At 44.4% G+C, this 23,325-nt stretch overlaps 1 protein-coding gene and 1 long non-coding RNA gene across 3 annotated transcripts; both read left to right on the top strand.

Moving 5' to 3' along the window:
• The first annotated feature begins 1,475 nt into the window (after positions 1 to 1,475).
• Positions 1,476 to 13,950, top strand: LOC113150716 (calcium/calmodulin-dependent protein kinase type IV-like). Its single transcript, XM_026343365.1, has 12 exons — positions 1,476 to 1,594; positions 3,646 to 3,724; positions 4,236 to 4,298; positions 5,141 to 5,223; positions 6,486 to 6,558; positions 8,558 to 8,648; positions 9,083 to 9,157; positions 9,512 to 9,587; positions 10,778 to 10,904; positions 11,163 to 11,315; positions 11,419 to 11,896; positions 13,821 to 13,950. The coding sequence occupies exons 1-12, from the start codon at positions 1,488 to 1,490 to the stop codon at positions 13,868 to 13,870; spliced, it is 1,455 nt and encodes a 484-aa protein (XP_026199150.1). The 5' UTR covers positions 1,476 to 1,487; the 3' UTR covers positions 13,871 to 13,950.
• Positions 13,951 to 20,041: 6,091 nt separating this feature from the next.
• On the top strand, positions 20,042 to 22,464 carry LOC113150746. Of its 2 annotated transcripts, none has more exons than XR_003297684.1 (3): positions 20,042 to 20,965; positions 21,055 to 21,162; positions 21,315 to 22,464. It is a non-coding gene; the product is annotated as an uncharacterized LOC113150746 (long non-coding RNA). The 2 variants fall into 2 exon arrangements; XR_003297683.1 differs by having other exon boundaries at positions 20,042 to 20,976; positions 21,012 to 21,162.
• The last annotated feature ends 861 nt before the right edge of the window (positions 22,465 to 23,325 follow it).

Raw genomic sequence — 23,325 nt, 5'->3', positions numbered from 1 at the left:
AGATATGTTATCTGATCAGTGTTTTATTGTAAAATTTAGAAGAATTTACTGGTATTTTTTTAGAAATGTCAACAGTGAAAAATATTACATTATCACGGACATAATAACTACTACTACTAATAATAATAACTAATATTTGTAGTATCATTTTCTGGTTTACCAATATTTGCTGACAGTTTACTAAAACTACTTTTTAATATGTTTACCTGACATTAATAAAACAGAAATCATAGTATGTACAACATATAAAAATGAAATCTAAAACTCTGGTTGCTACGGAATAGATAGAAGCTGTGGGGTTGCTAGGGTGGTTGTTATGGTGATTGGGAGGGTTGCTAGGGGATTACTAGGCTGTCACTTGGTGTAGAACTAGTTGGGGTATCGAAGGTGGTGTTAGTTGATTATTTCCACCGTGTCGCTGGTTTGTACAGGTTTTTCAGACTTCACGCTCCTTCATCACATTAAAACCAATTTAGAACTTTTTATTTCTGAGTGAGAGAAAAGCTTCGTCGATCATCAGGAACCAGAGACACTAAGACTCTTTGTGGCCCCACAGCCGGGCCCGTGTGTCGGTGTCGGGTTGCGGGTTTGATTCCCGCAGGATCAAAGCCCGCACATGTCACGCTAATGTACATTTATGTATTTAGGTTATTTCTGTATTTAGGTTGCTGACAGAAGCTTCGGTGACTGACAGGCCGCCCGTCCACTGGCAGCGCGGCTCGTCTCCCCGCAGCGCCGTGATTGGCCTGTTCGGAGGCAGAGGGGCGGGGCACTGAGATTACAGCAGCAGGTCTGTCTCCGCAGATCCAGCGGACATCTGGATCTGGAGCAGCCCTGCCCGGGAGTCCGACCTCCGAGCATCGAGCACCGAGCACCGACGTCCCGCACCGAGCCTGCTCGCTTTTCTCTCTCGGTTTTCCGGAGAAAACCCAGCCGGGCTGCGGTGCTGTTGTCGCGGTTCTCGGGCTGCAGCTCCACCGGGAAGCTGCTGCTGCTCCGGAGGGAGACACGGATCATTCCTGCCGGTAAAAACACGGAAATACGACTAAAACCCGGGAGGAGGGCGATGGACTGAACTGCTCCGACATCCGAGAGGTTTGTAGGCCCGATGGAGGCTGCGACAGACCTGGACCCGGTGTGTCTGGAGTCCAGGTCCTGCTTCAGTCTGGAATAAGACGCCGTGCTCGTCTCTGGGGATCCAGATGTTTCCCTCTTTTGATCCCTCTGTCTGACAAACGGTCCTGGTGGAGAGTCTGAAGGAACAGGCGGATCCTGCTGCTGGTCTGGATTAAAGCCCGTCAGGATCATGAATCATCCCCCCTCTGCTCATCTAATCTGGGTTTTACCGAGCTGGATTTGAAGCTGAAATCTGATCTGGATTAGGCTACTCTTCTGCTCCTGGTTCCTGGTCGCGCCTGACCCGGTCTGAACCGTACCCGGTGCCGATCTTGGATTTGCTCCTGGCCCTTGTTGGTCCTGATTTCATCATGCCTACATCCCGGCCTGGTTCGGAGCCGGTGGAGTTCTGGGTGGACGGGTCGAGACGGGACGGGACAGTGGAAGAGTTCTACACCTTGAGCTCCGAGCTGGGCAGGTCTGGACCACTTTACTGGGGGGTTCAGGGGGAAACTGGCGAGCTCATATGAACCCCTCATTCCCCACAAAGTGGCTTTCATGAGGGGTCCATGTGATCCACCTGGGGTCCGGGGCTAGGCAAAAACAAACGGGGACAGCGGGGTTATATGTAGTCCTGTAGTGGGTCCAACTGGGATGTGGTTCCAAGTGGACCAGGACCAGACCGGCAGGGTTCCTGTCATGACAACAAACCAATCAGCAGACAGGAATATTGTGACGTAATTATCAGACAGAAACAGGTAAAGGTGAGAGTTAATAAACACAGAGCAGAGTTTCACATACTAATAAAACTTAATTCATCACCAAAGCAGCTGCTGCACCAACACACCGAGTTCAGAACCACCAGAAGAACAAGGTGAATTCTGTTAGTTCTGCCTTGAACAACCTCAGAACCAACTGCTAACGTAACAGGATGCTTGTGACCTCACCTGGGAGGGCGTGGTTAGCACCAAACAGGAAGTGTACCCCAAAAACCAGAGGTGTCACATGTGGCATATGATCAACTTGGCTTTAATAGATAGGCTGTAATAATACAGCAGATATGATATATGATGTACGCTGCAAATACAGAAATATGCAAACGTGTGTGATGTGTGAGTGAAGCTAAATTAGCAACGATCTTCAAAAATAAGACATTTTCTTGGTGTAATAACCATGTTTGGTTATTAGTGGCAGCATGATTCAGGAAAATTGGGACAGTGTTAAAAAGCTGCTTGGATGAATTGTTCCACCTGTGTTTTTATATAAGCTAATAAAAAGAGAGCTGACATCGCTGAGAACACAGCAGCACAGAGACGAGTCAACTGTGTTCGACCTTTTAATGATTTACAAACACACTTCAAATGACAGAACTCTTGATCACTCAGCGTAATCCTTGATTGCAGGACAGAAGAGAAGAGAAACTGAGTCATAACATGTCATATTAGGCTAAAACTAAGTATTAGGACATTTCTTAGGCATAAATTTAAGGCTACAGGATTATTGCACCAGGAGACAGTGAAGAGGAAAAACTCCCTTTAGAGGAAGAAACCTCCAACAGAACCAGGATCAGGGTGGGCGGCCATCTGCCTCTGGAGATATACAGCTCCAAAGAGGAGGAAACCTGCAGAGGAGAACAGAGAGAGGGAGACAGAGGGGAGGAAACACAACTACAGGAGAGAGAAGACACAAAGTTAATGATATGAAATGGTAGAATTTGAATGAATAGAGGAGAAAGGAGAGAGGAGAGGAGCTCAGTGTATCAGTAGAGTTCCCCCAGCAGACTAACCTATAGCAGCATAACTAAGAGATGGTTCAGAGTCACCTGATCCATCTCTAACTATAAGCTTTATAAAAAAGGAAAGTTTTAAGTCTAGTCTTAAATGTAGAGAGGGTGTCTGCCTCCAGAACCTGAACTGGGAGCTGGTTCCACAGGAGAGGGGCTTGGTAGCTAAAGGCTCTGCCTCCCATTCTACATTTGGAAACTCTAGGAACCACAAGTAAACCTGCAGTCTGAGAACGTGGAGTTCTGCTTGGAAGATATGGAACTATGAGTTCTTTAAGATAAGATGGAGCCTGATTATTAAGGGATTTATAAGTGAGGAGAAGAATTTTAAATTCAATTCTGGATTTTACAGGGAGCCAATGGAGAGAAGCTAACGTAGGAGAAATATGATCTCTCTTACTAATTTTCAGTCAGAACTCTGGCTGCAGCATTTTGGATTAACTGGAGGCTTTTTAATGAGTTATTGGGACAAACTATTAATAATGAATTACAATAGTCCAGTCTGGAAGTAACAAATGCATGGACTAGTTTTTCAGCATCACTTTGGGACAGGATGCTCCTAATTTTAACTTTAATGTTTCTCAGGTGAAAAAAGGCAGTTCTAGAGATTTCTTTGATGTATGAAGTGAAGGAGATATCCTGATCAAAGATAACTCTGAGATTTCTTACAGTATTACTAGAGGCCAATACTAAGTCATCAAGCAGCCTTCAGGTTTAACACCTTGTTGTTTTGTGTTTTCTTGCAGAGGAGCGACGTCCGTTGTTTACCGCTGCGAAGAAAAACAGACTCAGAAACGCTACGCGGTCAAAGTCCTCAAGAAAACGGTCAGTGACCTGTCACTAGCAGCAAGACAGAGGTCAAAGGAAGATTTAGAGTCCCAGTAGACATTTGACTTTTGTTTTCACTTTGTGCTGTTGAATGTAGAGAAATGGGGAAAATTACCTTTATCTTGTTCAAATCCAACTACAACTACAACTGCTCTGAAAGCGTTCTGTAAATGAGATGATTGAATTAAGTCGACAGCATTGGCTCTGAAAAAGCTCAGAAGCTCCACACGGTAAAATGTTAGTGTAACTGTGGAATTCTAACTTCTGTGCACGTCATGTGCAAGATGTTGATGTGCCAAAGATCAGACATGTTCATTCCCTTTCTGCTGTAGCTCTTCTCACTCCTGCCTCAGTCCTTCACCAGAATATAGGTTTTCTTCTAAAATCCCATTATTGCCACTATCTGTCTGTTGGGGGGGGGGGTTTACATGTGTGTACCCTGGGGCCAGCTGTGAACCAGGCTAGCTTCTCCCAGATTGTGAGCACTTTCATGTTGTTGCACTTTCAGATCGACAAGAAAATAGTTCGTACTGAAATCGGCGTCCTGCTGCGTCTCTCCCACCCAAACATCGTGAGTGTCTGTCACTGTTTTACATAATGATGAACTGGAACCTTTCTGTGATTAAGCACCGTATCTGGGAATAGCTGTGAATCTGCTGTTCGTCTTGTACAGTCACACTGTGTCATATTCCATCCATCCATCCATCCATCTATTCCATCCATCCATCCATCCATCTATTCCATCCATCCATCCATCCATCCATCCATTCCATCCATCCATCCATCCATCCATCCATTCCATCCATTCCATCCATCCATCCATCTATTCCATCCATCTATTCCATCCATCCATCCATCTATTCCATCCATCCATCCATCCATTCCATCCATCCATCCATCCATCCATCCATCCCATCCATCCATCCATCCATCTATTCCATCCATCCATCCATCCATCCATCCATCCATCCATCTATTCCATCCATCCATCCATCCATCTATTCCATCCATCCATCCATCCATCCATCCATCCATCCATCCATCTATTCCATCCATCCATCTATTCCATCCATCCATCCATCCATCCATCCATTCCATCCATCCATCCATCCATTCCATCCATCCATCCATCTATTCCATCCATCCATCTATTCCATCCATCCATCCATCCATCCATCCATCTATTCCATCCATCCATCCATCCATCTATTCCATCCATCCATCTATTCCATCCATCCATCCATCTATTCCATCCATCCATCCATCCATCCATCCATTCCATCCATCTATTCCATCCATCCATCTATTCCATCCATCCATCCATCCATCCATCCATCCATCCATCCACACACCCTCAGCACACAGATACACACAATCTGCTGTAAAACCTGTTTTCTGACTGTTTCGGTTCAGATTCAGCTGAAGGAGATTTTTGAGACGGACACCGACATCGCTCTGGTGCTGGAGCTGGTGACTGGAGGAGAGCTGTTTGACAGGTACACACACAGTTCAGTATGCTGGTATCATTGATCTGGGCTGTGTGAAGACTGAATCCAGCACAGCTCAAAACATGTGAAGGACCAGGAGGACCGGTCAAATTACCAGCTCCTCTCTGAATAAAAACTGCTTCACCATTCGTTCAACATTCAGTCCTGGTGTAGTTTAGACAGCTGTTCCTAATAAACTCAACGTAGGTTTGACTCAGTGATTCTTTTTTTGAACATGTTAGCAGGGAGTGTTTGTCTCTGGGTGAAGTGACTTCCTGGAAACTTATGTTCCCTTGAGATTTCCAGGTAGAAACTCCAGGAAGTCACCTTGTCCCCGCAGAGAAAAAACAGTTCCAGCAGGTTAGTCCCTCTGCAGCCACCCCCCGTTGTTTTTGCCGGTCTATGCAACACCTTCATGAACCAGGCTGGCAGTCTGCAGCCTTAATGCTAAGCTAAGCTAAGCACTGCTATCATTTTCTATTTCTGCAAATGTCTGAGCTGATTAGCTGTCTGTGATTGTCTGTGTATCTATATTTTACCTTAAGGATTCAATTTAAAGTTAAATTGGACTTTTCTAGACTGAGACTAACTTCACGTCGCTTCTGACAGCTGCGTCAGATCTGTTCCTGCGTGTGAAGATTCAAACTCTCCCAGAGGAGCTTGGTGAAGATCCGCATGTTGAAATATGACCGATGCAGGCTTTGAACAGCACTTTGTGTGTCTCCTGTCTCCACATGCGGTGGGTCCTGACTCCGGTCTCTTTCATTGAAGCAGCTTCTTCTACACAGAGCAGCTGCTGCAGGTGTCAAACAAACACTGAATAGTTTCATTACACGTGTGTCAGGCGGACACCAGTGAGAAGCATCACGTTTCTTATGGTGAGAATCTAAGGCAGGGACATCACCACAGAGTCAAATAAGACGGATCAGTATTCGTCAGTCCTGGGGACAAGACACAGTCCAAACAGGAATCCAAAGAACAGACTGCTGAGAAGTACGACTCTAGAAACGAGTCTGCGAAGGTGGACTGACAGTGAGAGCAACCGGGCTGAGCGGAGCCAGGTGTGAGCGAGTGTGTGCAGGTAACTGATGAAGGTGTGTGTTGTTTAACCCTGACCAGGTGAAACCAGGCTGCAGATGTGTCACAGGCAGGAAGTCGGTTTGTTTCAGTGGGATAAAAATGACCTGGAGCCGATGAACAAGAGAAATGTCCGACACAACGTTTCAGAACCGGGTCGTTCAGCTGTAAACACCGTGTTTTCCTGTTTCTAGGATCGTGGAGCGAGGCTACTACAGTGAGAGAGACGCTGCTCACGTCATCAAACAGATCCTGGAGGCTGTGGCGGTAAGTCTGCCACATTCACTGTCTGCTCCCGGTTTCAGGAAAATCCAGATCCGAGTCTGAGTGTCGCAGCAGTCAGCGTGGATCAATGCCCTGCATCCATCCCTCTGCTCATTAGATTAGTGCTCACTGTCCTCTGGGCTCAGTCTCTGCAGCTGCACACAGAGAATAGAACAGAAGTTTGACTGTATGATCAGTTGTGGTGAAATGAAATGTGCTTTAAATGTCAAAGAGGAAACAGAAGCTTTTGTAAAAAGAATAAAGAACAAAACTGTAAATGCAATAGAAGGTACAGTCCAAGTTGGAATTTGAATACTTTATACTTCTACTAGTTCTACTCTACTACGTGTACTGGTATCTAACAGCTTCAGTTACTGTGCAGATTCCTATTGTTCAAACTAAAATAAACTCAGTTAAAAGAAGTTGAGATATCAGTCAAATCATTTCTACCTTTACCAGCTACGACTCCTTAATGCTTCTCATCCAACAATATATATTTGAATTCAGGACTTTACTTGTCTACAAGTTTCTCTTGAGCACAGACTGAACTGCTCCTTTAAGGGTGATCAGCTACATGTAGGAGTCGATCCTCCTCCAGCTGATGAATCACAAGCTTCCTGCTCGACTGCAGATTAATCAAACGTCAACGTGGCTCAGAATCATATTCAAATGTCAACATGTGATGTTAGAAACCACGAGGCGTTCACTGACACAAAGTTGCACCGTGTGAGCGGAAATATTAGTAATAATGAGAGGACGCTCTGCCTGACAAGACAAACTCAGGGGATCACAGGCACCTGTGGCTTGAAATATTTCTGGGAGGTTTGTTGAAACTGAGGCTGAGACGTGTCTCAAATGATCGATCATGTAATTCATTCAATTCAGTTGATTCAATACATGTGTTTGAATCAATGTGTTGCAGTTGTTGCGGTTGGTTTAGTTGCTGCGGTTGGTTTAGTTGCTGCAGTTTGTTTAGTTGCTGCAGCTGGTTTAGTTGCTGCAGTTTGTTTAGTTGCTGCAGCTGGTTTAGTTTCTGCAGTTTGTTTAGTTGCTGTAGTTTGTTTAGTTGCTGCAGCTGGTTTAGTTGTTGCAGCTGGTTTAGTTGTTGCAGCTGGTTTAGTTGCTGTAGTTTGTTTAGTTGTTGCAGCTGGTTTAGTTGCTGTAGTTTGTTTAGTTGTTGCAGCTGGTTTAGTTGCTGTAGTTGGTTTAGTTGCTGTAGTTTGTTTAGTTGTTGCAGCTGGTTTAGTTGCTGTAGTTGGTTTAGTTGCTGCAGTTGGTTTAGTTGGTTTAGTTGCTGCAGCTGGTTTAGTTGCTGTAGTTGGTTTAGTTGGTGCAATTGTAGGTGTTGCTGGCAGCCGACAGTGTTGTTGCACATGGCAGCAGCTGCAGGTCTCTTATGTAACAGCAGCTTCCATCCTGCTGCTGAACAGATTAAAACCAGAGAGGATTAACACACACACACACACACACACACACACACACACACACACACACACACACACACACACTCACACACTCACACACACACACACACACACACACACACACACACTCACACACTCACACACACACACTGACCTACATTCACCACGCAGGGAAACATACGCCTATTTACGTGTGAGTGTGTGGAAACACCGCCGACCAGAGAACAGTAGAACAGCTGAAGCCGGTTCACGGCTCGGTCTCCTCCGAACATCGGGACAAACTACGTTGTGATATGTTGTCATGTGAAACACAGACGGGGACAAGGTGGGGAGGAGAGAACCCTGAAGAATAAATGATGAGCGCAGGCTGTGTCACGTTCAAAAATGATTCAGGATCAGGTTAAACTCTGGGAGCAGGAAGTGAGGTTTCAGAGAGCAGGAGGGGATGCTGGGAGCTGTAGGAAGAGACCATCTGTCAGTTCACAGTTTCAGTCCATCCTGCCAGGTCCTCCACAGCTCCCTCCCCCACCCCCAACGCTCTGTGCACGTGGTAACCCTGTGATGTTTGTGTGTTTCAGTATTTACACGAGAACGGCGTGGTGCATCGGGACCTGAAACCTGAGAACCTGCTGTACGCTGACCTGTCGCTGGACGCGCCTCTGAAGATAGGTAACAAACAGCTGCTTCCATTCAGCAGGGCTCCTGTCCGGATCGTTGAGTTGCTGTCAGTGGAAGGAGCGTGGTCTGTTTGGTTGGAGCAGGGTGTGAGTGTGTATGCTGACAACTGAACACACCGACTTTTTAACCCGAACGATGTACTCGAATGTGGCACACAGGCTGCAGTGGCCCGGGGAGCCCAGTGTTGGCTCAGTGTCATCTGGAGAAGTCTCCAGATGGTCGAACAGTTCACATTCAGCCTCCACCAACAGCTCCCTGCCTCCACCTCCACCCTGCTCTGCTTCACCCACTCGTTTCTCTTTAAATAGAAAAACACATCAATGCAAAACCAGGTTTTTTATCTGAAACCCTCCACAGTTACTGTAAAGGGAGAAGAACGGGTCTTTATTTTACTTCTGCTCAGTAAAACGTCTCGTGTCTTTCAGCCGACTTCGGTCTCTCCAAAATCATTGATGACCAGGTGACCATGAAGACCGTCTGTGGTACTCCTGGGTACTGCGGTGAGTACACAGAAGTCCCCTGGCTACCTGCTGAGGTGTCCTTGGACAAGACACTGAAACCCAGTAGTAGCGCCGACATGTACTGTCTGGCAGCTGTCCAACCACGATTTCTCCGTGGGATCAATAAAGTATTCTTCATCATTTATTCGTACCAGTATAACATTGTGTAGTAGCTGTAGTGGGTGGTAGAGGATCACAGTACTTGGTAGTGTTAGTCACAGAAGCAGTGAAGGCCCGTGTTGCTGTGGTGTCCTGAAGCAGGCAGTGATGCCTTCACTGCAGGCTCCACTCTGTGGGATTTCAGATGACTGTCAGTTCGAGCTTGTTTCAGCCATCTGGCTCCTCTGTCTGCAGCTCCAGAGATCCTGCGGGGAAACGCGTATGGGCCTGAGGTGGACATGTGGTCGGTGGGCGTCATCCTGTACATCCTGTGAGTCCATTAACACCTCGCTGCCAGTCCACACACACACACACACACACACACACACACACTTTTCAATACTGACTCATTTCTATCAGAATAACTATTCTGGTTTCTGGTTTCTTAAGAAGTTATGTTGAATATATAACAAAGGGATTTTATTACAACCTGGTCTAAAAACAGAAGACACAGGGAACCAACTAGACGGGGAATCACGACAGAAACTGACAAGCAGTGAAACAAAGTGACAAACTAAAGAGACCCGAAATGTGGTGAAGAGCAAAGTAACAAACAAAGTGACGACCAAAAACCCTCTGCACTAACGCAGGTCAAATACACCAAATAGTACCAACAGAAAACCCAAAATACAAACTAACTACAGAGGGACCAACAAAAATCACAGACACAAGGCAAAGTATTCACTAATAACTGCTCTAATGCAGACAAAACCCAACAAACTAACTCAAAATACAAAGTACCAACAAAAATCACAGCAAGAGACAGGAAAACCAACTCAAAGTCCAAAAAACAGGGGCAAGATCCAGGGTGAAACAAACAGTGGTGAATCCACGAGAAAGTCCACAAGAGAGTCTGTGAGAGAGTCTGTGAGAGTCCGTGAGAGAGTCCGTGAGAGAGTCCACAAGAGAGTCTGTAAGAGAGTCCGTGAGAGAGTCCGCAAGAGAGTCTGTAAGAGAGTCCGTGAGAGAGTCCGCAAGAGAGTCCACAAGAGAGTCTGTAAGAGAGTCCGTGAGAGAGTCCGTGAGAGAGTCCACAAGAGAGTCTATGAGAGAGTCCACGAGAGAGTCCGTGAGAGGGTCCACGTGCAAACAAATCCTGTGTATAGTTTAACAAACCAGTGACAAACAAAGACTGGAGGGGGCTTTTAAAGGAACGGGAACACACAGGTGAAACAAATAATTAACGTTCAGGAGAGTGGAGGCTGAGGAAGAACCTAAAGTAAGTTTTAGGTCAACTTTTTAATGACAGACTTTTAGTGTTTCTGCACAGAAAGGGAATTGATTTTATTGATTTATAATTTCCCACGATGAAAAGGAGAAGGGGAGGGGCTGAAGGCACTTTGGTATTAAGTACATTGCTTGATTACTCGAGCAATGTACTTAAATACAGTTTGGTGGTACATGTACTTTATTTTCTGATCATTTTGAAAAGCCTGAACTGACCTGCTTCCTGTTCTCCAGACTCTGTGGGTTCGAGCCCTTCTTTGACCCCCGGGGGGATCAGTACATGTACAGCCGCATCCTCAACTGCGACTACGAGTTTGTGTCTCCGTGGTGGGACGAGGTTTCCCTCAATGCCAAGGATCTGGTGAGTCCAGCTGCTGTCCAGACAAGGTGTTTTCCTTTTATTGTATATTATTATGTGTATAATGTCAATTCTACCACGTGTAGAGTACATATACACAAGAGCCACTGAAACATACAGTAAAACAACTCCCATATTTTAGTAAATCAGCAGTTGTATTTGTGACTAATTCTGTGAGACGTATAGGTATACCAAAGGTATAATAAGGTTCTCCCTGGAGGTTTCTGTCTTTACAGGCAGTCTGAATTTGTCTGTCTGCAGGTCAGTAAGCTGATTGTCCTCGACCCCCACAAACGCCTCAGTGTCCAGGAGGCTCTGCAGCACCCCTGGGTTCTGGGTAAAGCCGCTCGCTTCTCCCATATGGACACAACCCAGAGGAAACTACAGGAGTTCAATGCTCGACGTAAACTCAAGGTGAGCGCTCAGTGAAAACAACAAGAAGCTGATACAGCACTGACACATCCACGTAAGGAATCAACTGACTCGTGTGTGTGTGTGTGTGTGTGTGTGCTGTCAGGCTGCCATGAAGGCTGTCGTTGCCACCAGTCGGATGCACGAGGGTTCGCGGCGCCGCACCGACAGCTGTGAGATTCCAGGATCAGGGGCCTCCAGGCAGAGCAGCATGCAGCAGGACCCAGCTCCTGAGTGCACAGACCCCATCCCTGATGGCAAAGAAGCCCCGCCCCCAGAGCAGCAGCTGCCGCAGGATGACGACTTAAAGCCCGCTGACCAAACTGCCCTGAGCCCCTCCCCTCCTCGCAGCCCCAAACCGCCAAGCTCTGACGCCACCAACCCGAGCAGGCCACCGCTGAGAGCCGACGGGCTGAAACAGGCGTCTGTCCTTCCCAAAACCAAGCTGGTGCAACCCCGGCTGCCACAGAAGAGCTTCTCTGTGGTAGAGCCTGCCTCCAGGGTGGAGACAGCGTCCACCCTGCCCACACCCCCGAGTCCCAGCAGCCTCAGCAACGGCTTCGTGCAGGAGGCGGACGCCGCCAGTAAGACCGCCCACTGCCAGTGAACACCTGTCAGACCTCTCTGCTTTAGTTTCACACAGTCGCACAAAGAATGAGCTTTAGTAGGTCTTCACAAACATCTCCAATCACCGATCGGGACCAAATTGAAGTCAAATCTAATTTAAGTTCATCTGTACGACAAATTCTTCCAGTTCTGTAGCCCAGCTGCTTCGCTAACATGCTAACAGCTACGTTCTGACTGAGGCAGTTTTCAGCTGCTGGTTTTTCTGTGGAGGCCGAAGAACATTCAGGAAATCAAATCAACAAGCATTTGTCTCATATCAGGACTTCATATCTGCTCATTTTACTCTGGATAAGTAAGTAAAGAAACGCCTCTCCACATCATTTAGACTGACGTTCAGAAACGTTCCCAACGCGCTCCACTGTATGTGCCTTGCCATCAAATAAAGGTATTCAGAGACATTTATTAAAAAGGTCAAGTGCACGTGTTGTAAGCAAAATGCTAGTTCTCTAGCTGTGAGCTAAACGTTGATTATTGATATTATGACAGTAGGGTTTGCAGCTGGTCTCCTGAGCTGAGATAATAGCGACTGTTAATATTCACCATATCTCAGACTGAATTAAAAGCTCAAAGGCTGCACATAATTATGCTTTAAACAATATGACACACATGCAGCATGATGCGCAAAATCTGACGCTTTCAATGAGACCACACTGCTTTTTTAAAACATGTTAAGCATCCAAATCATTTCACAAAACAACCACTTTAAAATGACGTGCCGACTTCTTCTTAGCACAGTTTGTACTGAAGTGATCAACAAATGAACCCAGCGTTGGGCTGGTAGAACATCTAGAATGAGACACCTGGTTTCTAAGTTCACAGCTCATATTGAGCTAATTTGCTGCATTGTGATCAGATTTCACTATGAAAATTAAAAAGGAACAACCTTGGTGCATTTTGAAGAAACAGCTGCACCAAGCAACGCTGGAGTCCAACAACTGCTAAAACACATTTTATTGTTCAAGCACGGATCTTTATTTAGTTTTATTCTACTGTGTTGATGCTGCACAGCTGCTCTGCCCAGTTCCCCAGTTCACATCATATCGTCTGTGTGGACCTAAGTTCAAAGGTTTGGGGCCACTCAGAGAAGTCTGTGTTTTTGAAAGAAAGGTCGATTTGATCAGGATGACTGTGCAGGCAGGTTTTATTAATGGAATATCGACGCACAGTAGACGTACAGTGCAGAGACCAACCGGTCATTACTTTACCCTTTTGCATGTTCATATTATCAGAGCTGAGGAAACTGGGACCAGTCTGACCTGTGGTCTACCACCAGTTTAGGTTCTGATATGGGACAAATGGGAACTGTGGTCTCCTCTCTGGCTTCTTCTTCTCCTGGTACAGTACTTTTCCTCGGATGCTCAGGACGGAGCTGATTGATTGTATTTTAATATACTTGGGTAAAACGTCTGCATGGACACTGAAGTGAGGGACGGGGAGAGCTTCTTCTTCCTCTGCAGCCTTTTTAGTTTCACAGCTTGTGTGTTCTGGCTTTGATGTTGCTCTGAGAGGACAAACTGGACATTTCTGGTTCTCAAAGAGACAATTAGCTTGGACTTTTTTATCCTTTCTACTCTTTACTCTTGACACCCACTGACCGTATGAGTAGACAGCGTAGCTCGCATTCAGCTAACGTGTTGTGTTCGTAAAGCTTCTAGTAAAACTTTGTGCTGTTTACACTTTATCAGCAGTGATGAGGACTTCCTGTTTGCACTGCACATAGTTTGGTTTTAGACAGATTACTCACATCCTTACAGCTCCTTAAAACCAGACACACGTTCAGTGATCAGACGTCCAAAATACCAAATTTGACCTTTGACCTTTGTTGAAGATCCAACCCTTTCATCTGATCTGAAACCACACGTTCTACCTCTTTTTCTACAGGGGCTTCCAAAACGATCAAACTGACGCAGACATCTCTTGAAAGGAAATAACGAGATGAGACGAGCAGGCCGACGGGGTTCCTCGTTTTTTAGGGAACCTGCAGCCGGCGCAGACGCCCAAACAGCACTGCAGCTTGAATCAGAGGAACATGTCAGGTGTCGTTTGCTGATTTAGAGATCGGACTGACAACTTTGATGAGAGTTCAGGGTGCGTTTATCAAGTGTCAACATGAGGACAGTTAAATACTTCAGTGATGTGTTTTATACCAAGGTTTAGGATCAGGTTATTGAAAAGCAGCTTTACCCAGTCACATAAACACTGTGATGGAGGACATGGCGGCTTTCTGGAAGTTTTCAGTACTCTCACTGAGGCCTGTGCAGATCTGGGACATGTGGACACTAACCATAACCATATGTTTGATTTGGGAAACCAGCTGTTTGTAAAAATGTCCGAGTAATATATGTGGAGCTGTAGGAGCTAAGGGTGATATATATAGTAAAAGAGACCAATCCCTCACACCTTCCCACTGCATAACAAATGGATGTTTTCCCCGGGTTTCTCAGGCTGTTGTGCTTTTTGTTTCGTCTCAGCCACCGTACAAAATCTTAGATTGTGAAGAGGAACATTTGTCCCTTTTTAAAGAGGAACCAAACCCTCAGCCTAGATTTGCCGGTGTTTGCTGTCAGGTGATGATCAGCAGATTGACAGGACGTTAAAACTGCAGGTGTATTTATGCACGTGCAGAAAGTCAGACAGCAACGGCAAAGACAGTTAAAGGGCCAGTGTTGGATCAAGACGACGAGTGATCGTCAATCATCAGTGCTCCGTCTGAACAGGTAAACTTCTGCTGCTGAGTGGAGTTTGTGTTTGGCTCCTCTTTAAATAATTAGGAAGAAACACGAGTCTTCTGCTGCACTGAGGTGTTTGGAACTTCTTGGAGCACACTGGATTAATAGCTGTCATGGTAAAAGCATGTAAACTGTATATTTGATTTACTTCTATACTCTTCTGTACAACATGAATATTTTGCTTGTATTTATCTCTGCCTCTGAGGGAGATTTTGGCAGTTTCGAGGTGGGCGGGCCCGAACTGTAAATGGTGTTTTTTTGTGTTTGATGAGTATACTTGTACCTTTTTTATTTGGAAGGCAGACATTTAAAGTGACAGTGTAGCAGTTTCAGCTGTTGCATGTGTATCTTTGCATGTATTGTTTAATTTTCATTGATCATATCAGTGAAGCAAAGTGAAGCGAAGCCGAGAGTTGGACTCCTGCAGGACTCTGTAACAGCAGCAGGATGTTTCAGTCTGAGGCAGGATTTAACATCACGTGTACAGTAAAGTAGAGCTGATAGAACTCACTCCCGGTGTCTGGTTTTCTTTCTTCTAGAGGTTTTTATGATTATGATCAGTTTTAATCTCAGAGCTGGAATTAACTCTCATTAGTTATTCCTGTTTATGAGAATTAGCAGCCTCTGTTACTGTTTCAGAAACACAGATGGCCTATACTCTGTACTGTCCCTGAATGCACCAAACACGTGGTGATGAGGGGCTGCCATCACTAACGTTAACAGAGAGAGCATCATCGTCACCGTTATTGATCCTGTCTGTATTTAACTGTATTTGCTCTCCTGAGACATGTGGGGCCCGTGTGACTGCTGCTGTTGCTTCTTCCTCAAAAGCAGAAATAAGAGACTGTAGGAGGAAACTGAGAGGTGGTTGAAGTTCACAAACTCCACCCAAATAAAGGTTCAAGTACTTCACAATCTTTACTCATGCTGAACTACAAACTACATGCTCTACGAGTACTGCAGGAAGACAGTACAGTACAGACGGTGAGTTTTTTAAAAGCCGCTGAACATAAATAAATGAGGTTTCGTCCACATTTGTTCCACGGGTCTGGTTCTGGTTCTCATCTGTGCATCTTTTAGCTGCAGGAACATGAACAAACACTCAGGGGCCGAGATCTCACATTATAGCAGCTAAAAATCTCAATCAGCCCTGTGAGCAGAGTCTCTGTCTGTAAACTCGTCTCTCCTGGATCGTCCCACACCAGTACGTGGACCTGGAGCTCCAGTCTGCTGCTGACACCTCCCACACCGAAGATGTGCTGTAAGCCCCACCCTCCTCTGACATCATCAGTGACACAGTGGAACCTGCTGACATCACCACCGTATCATTGACCCACCAGAGGATGTTCTGCGCAGGTGAGTTTAACCCAGTGAGGAGACAGACCAGCAGGTGAGGAGATCCCGGATCCTGATGTCGCGGTGAAGTCAGGATGTGAACAGTCGGACCAACGGAGGAACCTGACGAGAGAAGGAGGTCGAGTTTTTCAAAGTGATGGAGAAACCAGAAACCAGTGAGTCAGCATTTTGTGCTGACTTGTTGAACTGTGGTTCTTTTTAAATTCGAATAAAGACAGAACCCTGGCTTTTTCAGTCTGTCTGGTTTTATGTGTGGTAGGTACAGACTCACCAGGAAACATCTGGAGGACATTCAGATGTTAAAAGTGAGGAACAAGGCAAAATATCTAAAGCAAGGAGAAGAACGTCAAAGTGAAGAGCTCTGAAAAGAGGTTTTTAAGGTTTTAAGCAGAGACACATTCACAATAGTTCTGTTTCCAAAATTAAGAGTGAGCTGAGCTACAGAGACGGGGAGGTCGGTCCACCATCGTGGAACCACTGAGGTCCAAAATTGGGATCTTTGGAGGTGAGGGGACCACAAGATGTGGTTCACTGTCAGAGGGCAGTGAGCGAGAGGGACTGTAGCCCTGGATGAGAGACTGGAGCCCTGGATGAGGGACTGTAGACCTGGATGAGGGACTGGAGCCCTGGATGAGATCAGGGTCAAAGTCCGGACTCTGTAGATCAGAGTCCGGACTTTGACCCTGATGCAGCAGCTCCATGAAGTCAGTGGTGTAACGTGTCCTTTTTACTGATCCACATCAGTCCTCCTCTGGAGCTTTGATGGTGCAGCTGGTGACACCTTCAGTAAGACACTGCAGGAGTCAGGACCAGATATGAGCAGAGCCTGAACAATGAGCTGTGTTGTACAGTCGGGTCTGATCTTTGTGATGTTGATGATGACAGAGGAGGTGTGGTCGGTAAAGCTCAGCTGATCGTCACTGATCAGTACCAGGTTTCTGTCGGACTTAGTGGGAACAATCACTGATGTTGATGCTGATGTAGTTTTGTAACCACAGAGAACAATGAGTCCTGGATCATGTTCGGTTCTAAGAGACAAAGTCGTTTTAGAGATTCTGTCTGTCACAGTGTGTGCACATAGAAACTACAGAACTTTTAATGTTAGGACAAAGTCACGGCTGTGTGAAGACATCAAACTGAAGGTTAAAGGTTAAAGCAAACTGCTAATTAAATGTAACACAGCAGCAGCTGGATGTGAGAAAGACCTCTGTCAGACCTGTGAACACACATTAGTCCAGTTTGGTTTATTAAAACGCCTCTTTCCAGATTCCGTTTCATGTCACTTTTTTTTTGATTTGTCACTTCCTCTTACAGTCTGAGTCGCAGCAGCGTTTCAGGCCACTGCCCTTATCTGACAGAGACTTTGCATATGTTACATACAAAACACAAGTGAGACGCCTCTTACTGTAAGTCCTGATGATTTTAGCTGCAGCTGCAGCCAAACGTGACGCAACAGTTCCTGAACAGTTGGTTTTAAATAAAACAGTGGTCAGCCGAGCTTCAGCAGTACAACAGTCCACCCAGAGGTTGAAAACTGAGCCAGCTGTAAAAATAAGAAGTCACTTGTATTTTTAAAACGTTTGCTGACTGGTTATTGCTCACTCCCTCACAGTCTATCCATCGTTACGGCCACATTAGGTCTCATAACGCTGCTGCCTGCAGATTCCAGCCATCGCATGTTAATATATTTTGAATTCAGTTTGTGCCAGAGACACAAAAATGAGTGCTGGTTTAACCCAGAACCAGGGCTTCATACACGGATCATAGTTTTTCCGTTTCTGTGTCACCTACAGAGTTTCTGTTATTTCACAGACAACTTGGGAATTTCACTTTGTGCTGTGACTTTGTTGATTCGTGTTTTTTGTATCTGAATTAGTCATTTTAGGGGTTTTTGAAGAAGCGGAGGTGTAAAGAAACCAACCTGTTGTGTTGTTGGGACTGTAAGTATCCTCCCCAGCGTTCACCAGCAGCTGAGTTCCTGCACTGAAAACCATCGAGTAGGATCCAGACTGTCTGGTGGCTGAAACAGACCAACATCTACAAGAGCAGGAAAAATGACAATTAACGGGTACAGGTAGGATCAGGACAGGTGATTAAAGGAGCAGTTCGTCTGTTTCTGTGTGATCTCACCCCAGGATGATGATGAAGATCACTGCTGAGTCCATCCCGAGGCCAATCCAACAATCAGCTCTGAGTCCTGAAATCCACCTAAAGCTGTTATAGTGACATGAAAATCATAGAAGAGTCCCGATGACTCACTTTACTTTAAAGTAACCTCCCTTTAGGAAATTCTTTGTTTGTACTAATACACGAAAAGATCCAATTACAGTTGTTATTTGATTTCAAATGAACATACGTCTTAACATCAGCTCCTCGTCATAGTGTTCTATTACCTTAAATAAAAATGCTGATCTGTGCCTTAAATACACCCAGTGGTTTTATTCTGAATGAAAATATCCAGATTCATCAAACTACAGCTCTGAAGTGTCGTATTTTTGGATTTACCTTGGAAGATTGTATTTGCTGCTGCTAGTGTGAATCCTGCAGATCTCCTCTGTGAAATCCAGAGACTCTGAGTCTGGACAACAGAAACACGAGAAACTGTTGGAGCAGAAAACCGACAGAGTCTCCAGAGGAGAGAAGCTGCTGCTCTGGGATCAGGTCGACCGTTGGTTCAGTCCGTTAGTGTAGGACAGAAAAACAGGACATTTCCCCTTTTCTGTTGTTGATTCAAGTGTTGACATGAAGTGAGATCCATGTGTCCAACGGCCAACAACATCGACTGAACACTAAGGCTCTCTGCTCTCACTGGTTTCTATTAAAAACTCCTTTAAAAAACAGGACAAGTTAAACACAGTCCCATAAAACCGGTTCCTTCGTTTACACAGACCTTCTTAAATGGATCAGGACAAAATGGGCACAGACACACTTCCTGTTTTTGTTTCTTAACTGAGTTGAAGCAACAAATGTTTACACTTATTTGATTCAGGGGCCCCGACCCAGGGGTCTGTGTTCAGTAATCCACCCATGACTACTCATCAGATAAACTGGTTGACAAAATCACATGGTTAGAGACACAATAAATCCTCCATTGTGCAGAATACTCATATTTGTATCAGTGAAAACTTCTATTTACATATTTCCACCTCGTGTGTTTGGTTAATGTAACGCGACCACATCTTGTTACGGTTGACACTGTTATTCATCCCACCTGTGTGTCTGGGTTTAATATTTCCTCTCATGGGATGAATGTGTCCCCGGGTGTCTGCTGCTGTGAAATCACCAAAAAAAACCAACCAGAGATCACAGTAACGGACGAATCCATTCTTTGTCAATGAAATGTGCCACACAAATAATTTGGTCATGGAAATGGTGTCATTTCTACTGGTGGTGTAATTCTCTTCTATTTTAATATATATTCTGCATATTTGACATTTACACTGTCGCACAGTTATAGAACTCCACTTTTATTCTAATATATTTATAATATTTACTAAATTGTCACATTATCAAGATGTTATTATTAATTGAAATCACTTGTCAACATAAACAAACAAACAAATAAAAAGAATCAAAATAAAAAACTTTATTCAACTTTTTCTTGATATGTAGCTAGCGAACGTTAGCTAGGCGCAGAGCAACAAGTGCAGCAGGTTTTTATTTCTATTTCTTATTATTATCATGGATCAGCTTCAGTCTGTGGAGCTGAAACCTCTCTTCAAGCTAATGAGCTCAGAGGAGAATTAAAAACACCTCGACCACCTGGACCTTGAATATTATATTATTATTGTGTTCATAAGACAGAATAAACGTGAACATGAAAAACTAAATGTTCTAGTTTTTACACCCGTTCCTGGGTTTTATACAAAGCTGATAAACAAATGGACATTTAACATGTAAACACTCTTCATGGCCTCAATATGATTTCAAATCATTCTGATATGTTTGATATACGACTTTTAATTGACTATTTTAACATTAACTTTACTGTGTGTGAGTTCTCATTTAGGAGTCAGGTTATAAGTAATGGGCATCGTATTATATATATTATATATAGAATTCTAACTGTGAATTCTATAATTCCAGCTCAAGTCACTTTAGGTGATGGTTGAAAAGACGTCTCCTTTTTCTAAAAGTGTGTCTTAAATAGGAGGAAAAGATGCAAGGGAAGGGAACAAGGAGACAGTTTAAGGTAATGAGGAGCTCCAAGGTTCTGGACTGGTATTGATTCTGATTGGACTTTGAGTGACAATAATTCCAGTTCGACAAAGAACAGTTCTCAGTGTTAAGAAGCCGTTTTCATGGATTCAGGCTACACACATCTGGACTGGACTTGTACATTTATGTTATCAGTAACTTCAGGTTCTAGTACTTTAACTTCTACTTGTAGTGACAGACTTTTTTAGGCAAAAACGTTGGTGGACGTCTGCTCCGTCCGCTTAACCGGAATATTGGAAGTTTTAAACTGGTCTTTTCCCTGGAAACACAGGACAAGTGAGTGTTTGTAAGTCACCGACCTGGGCTGGAACAGCATTTCTGTTGTTATTCTAGGAGCCACATACACAGAGTGAAAGAAGAGATGACAGACTCACATTTATTCCCGTCTGTGTTGAAAATGAAAATACAAATGTCAGAGACTAATAGAGTTAACAGTAGGTTAATTAAAGCGTTACTACTGAGAACACAAAGGCAATACAAAAACACAGATGTTTCATGAATTCATTCTTCATGTTTAGCCGAGTTTCAACTCCTCTGAGACAATATTATCAGCTTCATGAAGGAGGATTTAGTGCAGGGCTGCTGGATTGGACTGACTTAGTGTGAGCTGGGTGTTCCTAATAAACTGAAAACTGATGCAGACATGAAATGAGCTCACAACAAAACAAAGGAAAACTGTTGTCAGATGATCCATTCAAGGTCAGGTCCAGTATGGGTCAGATGGTCCATTCAAGGTCAGATCCAGTATGGGTCAGATGGTCCATTCAAGGTCAGATGGTCCAGTATCAGTCAGATGATCCATTCAAGGTCAGGTCCAGTATGGGTCAGATGGTCCAGTATGGGTCAGATGGTCCTGTCAAGGTCAGGTCCAGTATGGGTCAGATGGTCCAGTATGGGTCAGATGGTCCTTTCAAGGTCAGGTCCAGTATGGGTCAGATGGTCCAGTATGGGTCAGATGGTCCTGTCAGGTCAGGTCCAGTATGGGTCAATGGTCCATATGGTCATGGCCTGTCAAGGTCAGTCCTTGGGTCAGATTGGTCCAGTATGGGTCAGATGGTCCTTTCAAGGTCAGGTCCAGTATGGGTCAGATGGTCCATTCAAGGTCAGATGGTTCAGTATCAGTCAGATGATCCATTCAAGGTCAGGTCCAGTATGGGTCAGATGGTCCATTCAAGGTCAGATGGTTCAATATCAGTCAGATGATCCATTCAAGGTCAGATGGTCCAGTATGGGTCAGATGGTCCAGTATGGGTCAGATGGTCCTGTCAAGGTCAGGTCCAGTATGGGTCAGATGGTCCAGTATGGGTCAGATGGTCCTTTCAAGGTCAGGTCCAGTATGGGTCAGATGGTCCAGTATGGGTCAGATGGTCCTGTCAAGGTCAGGTCCAGTATGGGTCAGATGGTCCAGTATGGGTCAGATGGTCCTGTCAAGGTCAGGTCCAGTATGGGTCAGATGGTCCAGTATGGGTCAGATGGTCCTTTCAAGGTCAGGTCCAGTATGGGTCAGATGGTCCATTCAAGGTCAGATGGTTCAGTATCAGTCAGATGATCCATTCAAGGTCAGGTCCAGTATGGGTCAGATGGTCCATTCAAGGTCAGATGGTTCAATATCAGTCAGATGATCCATTCAAGGTCAGATGGTCCAGTATGGGTCAGATGGTCCTTTCAAGGTCAGGTCCAGTATGGGTCAGATGGTCCAGTATAGGTCAGATGGTCCATTCAAGGTCTAATGATCAGGATCAGCTGACTTCCCCTGGTTCCCCTGCTGCTCGTCGCCCTGACCCTGACTCATCCCACAGTAATAAACTGCTGAGTCGCTGAACTCGGAGCCGCGCAGCAGCAGAGACCCGTCGGTGGCGGCTGAGACTTTACTGGGCCGAACCCTGGAGCCATACTTCACACTGGAGCCGTCTGTAGGCCTGAAGGTAAGCAGCAGGTGGGGACGCTGTCCTGCTACCTTCCTGTACCAGCTGACCGTGGAGGAGGCGTTGATGTTGGTGGTGGAGTTGTCCAGCAGGGGGCAGTGCAGGGTGGCGTCCTCCCCGACTCTCACTTGTACGGTGGAGGCTGGCAGGTGTCCGGTGGCACAGAGCTCTATGCAGCAACCTGAGAAACAGTTCAAGTTAAAGTCAGAGATGGAGACAACCCGAATGGAAAAGTTCAGAAAAATCCAGTGGTTGACTAAACCAAACTAAACTGAACTGAACTAAACTACACTAAACTAAACTACACGAAACGAAACGAAACGAAACTAAAGTAAACTGAACTAAACCGAACGAAATGAAACAAACTAAACTAAACTGAACTAAAGTAAAGTAAAGTAAAGTGAACTAAACTAAAGTAAACTAAACTAAACTAAAGTAAACTAAACTAAACTAAAGTGAACGAAACTAAAGCGAACTATAATGAACTGAACTGAACTAAACTAAACTAAACTAAAGTAAACTAAAGTAAACTAAACTAAACTAAACTGAACTAAACTAAACTCAACTAAACTAAACTAAACTAAAGTAAACTAAACTAAAGTGAACTAAACTAAACTAAACTCAACTAAACTAAAGTAAACTAAACTAAACTAAAGTAAACTAAACTAAAGTAAACTAAACTAAAGTAAACTAAACTAAAGTAAACTAAACTAAACTAAACTAAACTAAACTAAAGTGAAACTAAAGTAAACTAAAGTAAACTAAACTCAACTCAACTAAAGTGAACTAAATTAAACTGAACTAAACTAAACTAAAGTGAACTAAAGGAAACTAAAGTAAACTAAAGTAAAGTAAACTAAACTAAACTAAACTAAACTAAAGTAAACTAAACTAAACTAAAGTGAACTAAAGTAAACTAAACTAAACTAAACTAAACTAAACTGAACTGAACTGAACTAAACTAAACTAAACTAAACTGAATTAAACTAAACTAAACTGAACTGAACTGAATTAAACTAAACTAAACTAAACTGAACTAAACTAAACTAAAGTAAACTATAGTGAACTAAAGTAAACTAAACTAAACTAAACTAAACTGAACTGAATTAAACTAAACTAAACTAAACTGAACTGAACTGAATTAAACTAAACTAAACT

The sequence above is a fragment of the Anabas testudineus genome, chromosome 4 (assembly GCF_900324465.2).
Source record: "Anabas testudineus chromosome 4, fAnaTes1.2, whole genome shotgun sequence".
In the NCBI taxonomy this organism is placed as follows: domain Eukaryota; kingdom Metazoa; phylum Chordata; class Actinopteri; order Anabantiformes; family Anabantidae; genus Anabas; species Anabas testudineus.
The sequence above is the reverse complement of the archived record's forward strand: the minus strand, read 5'-3'. Positions and strand labels throughout refer to the sequence as shown.

Bases quoted from the DNA above. Each gene is read 5' to 3' on its own strand.
- LOC113150716 (XM_026343365.1), top strand. From the start codon at position 1,488: ATGCCTACATCCCGGCCTGGTTCGGAGCCGGTGGAGTTCTGGGTGGAC. The intron at 4,299-5,140 runs GTGAGTGTCTGT...GTTTCGGTTCAG, and splicing joins GTCTCTCCCACCCAAACATC to ATTCAGCTGAAGGAGATTTT. The intron at 6,559-8,557 runs GTAAGTCTGCCA...TGTGTGTTTCAG, and splicing joins AGATCCTGGAGGCTGTGGCG to TATTTACACGAGAACGGCGT.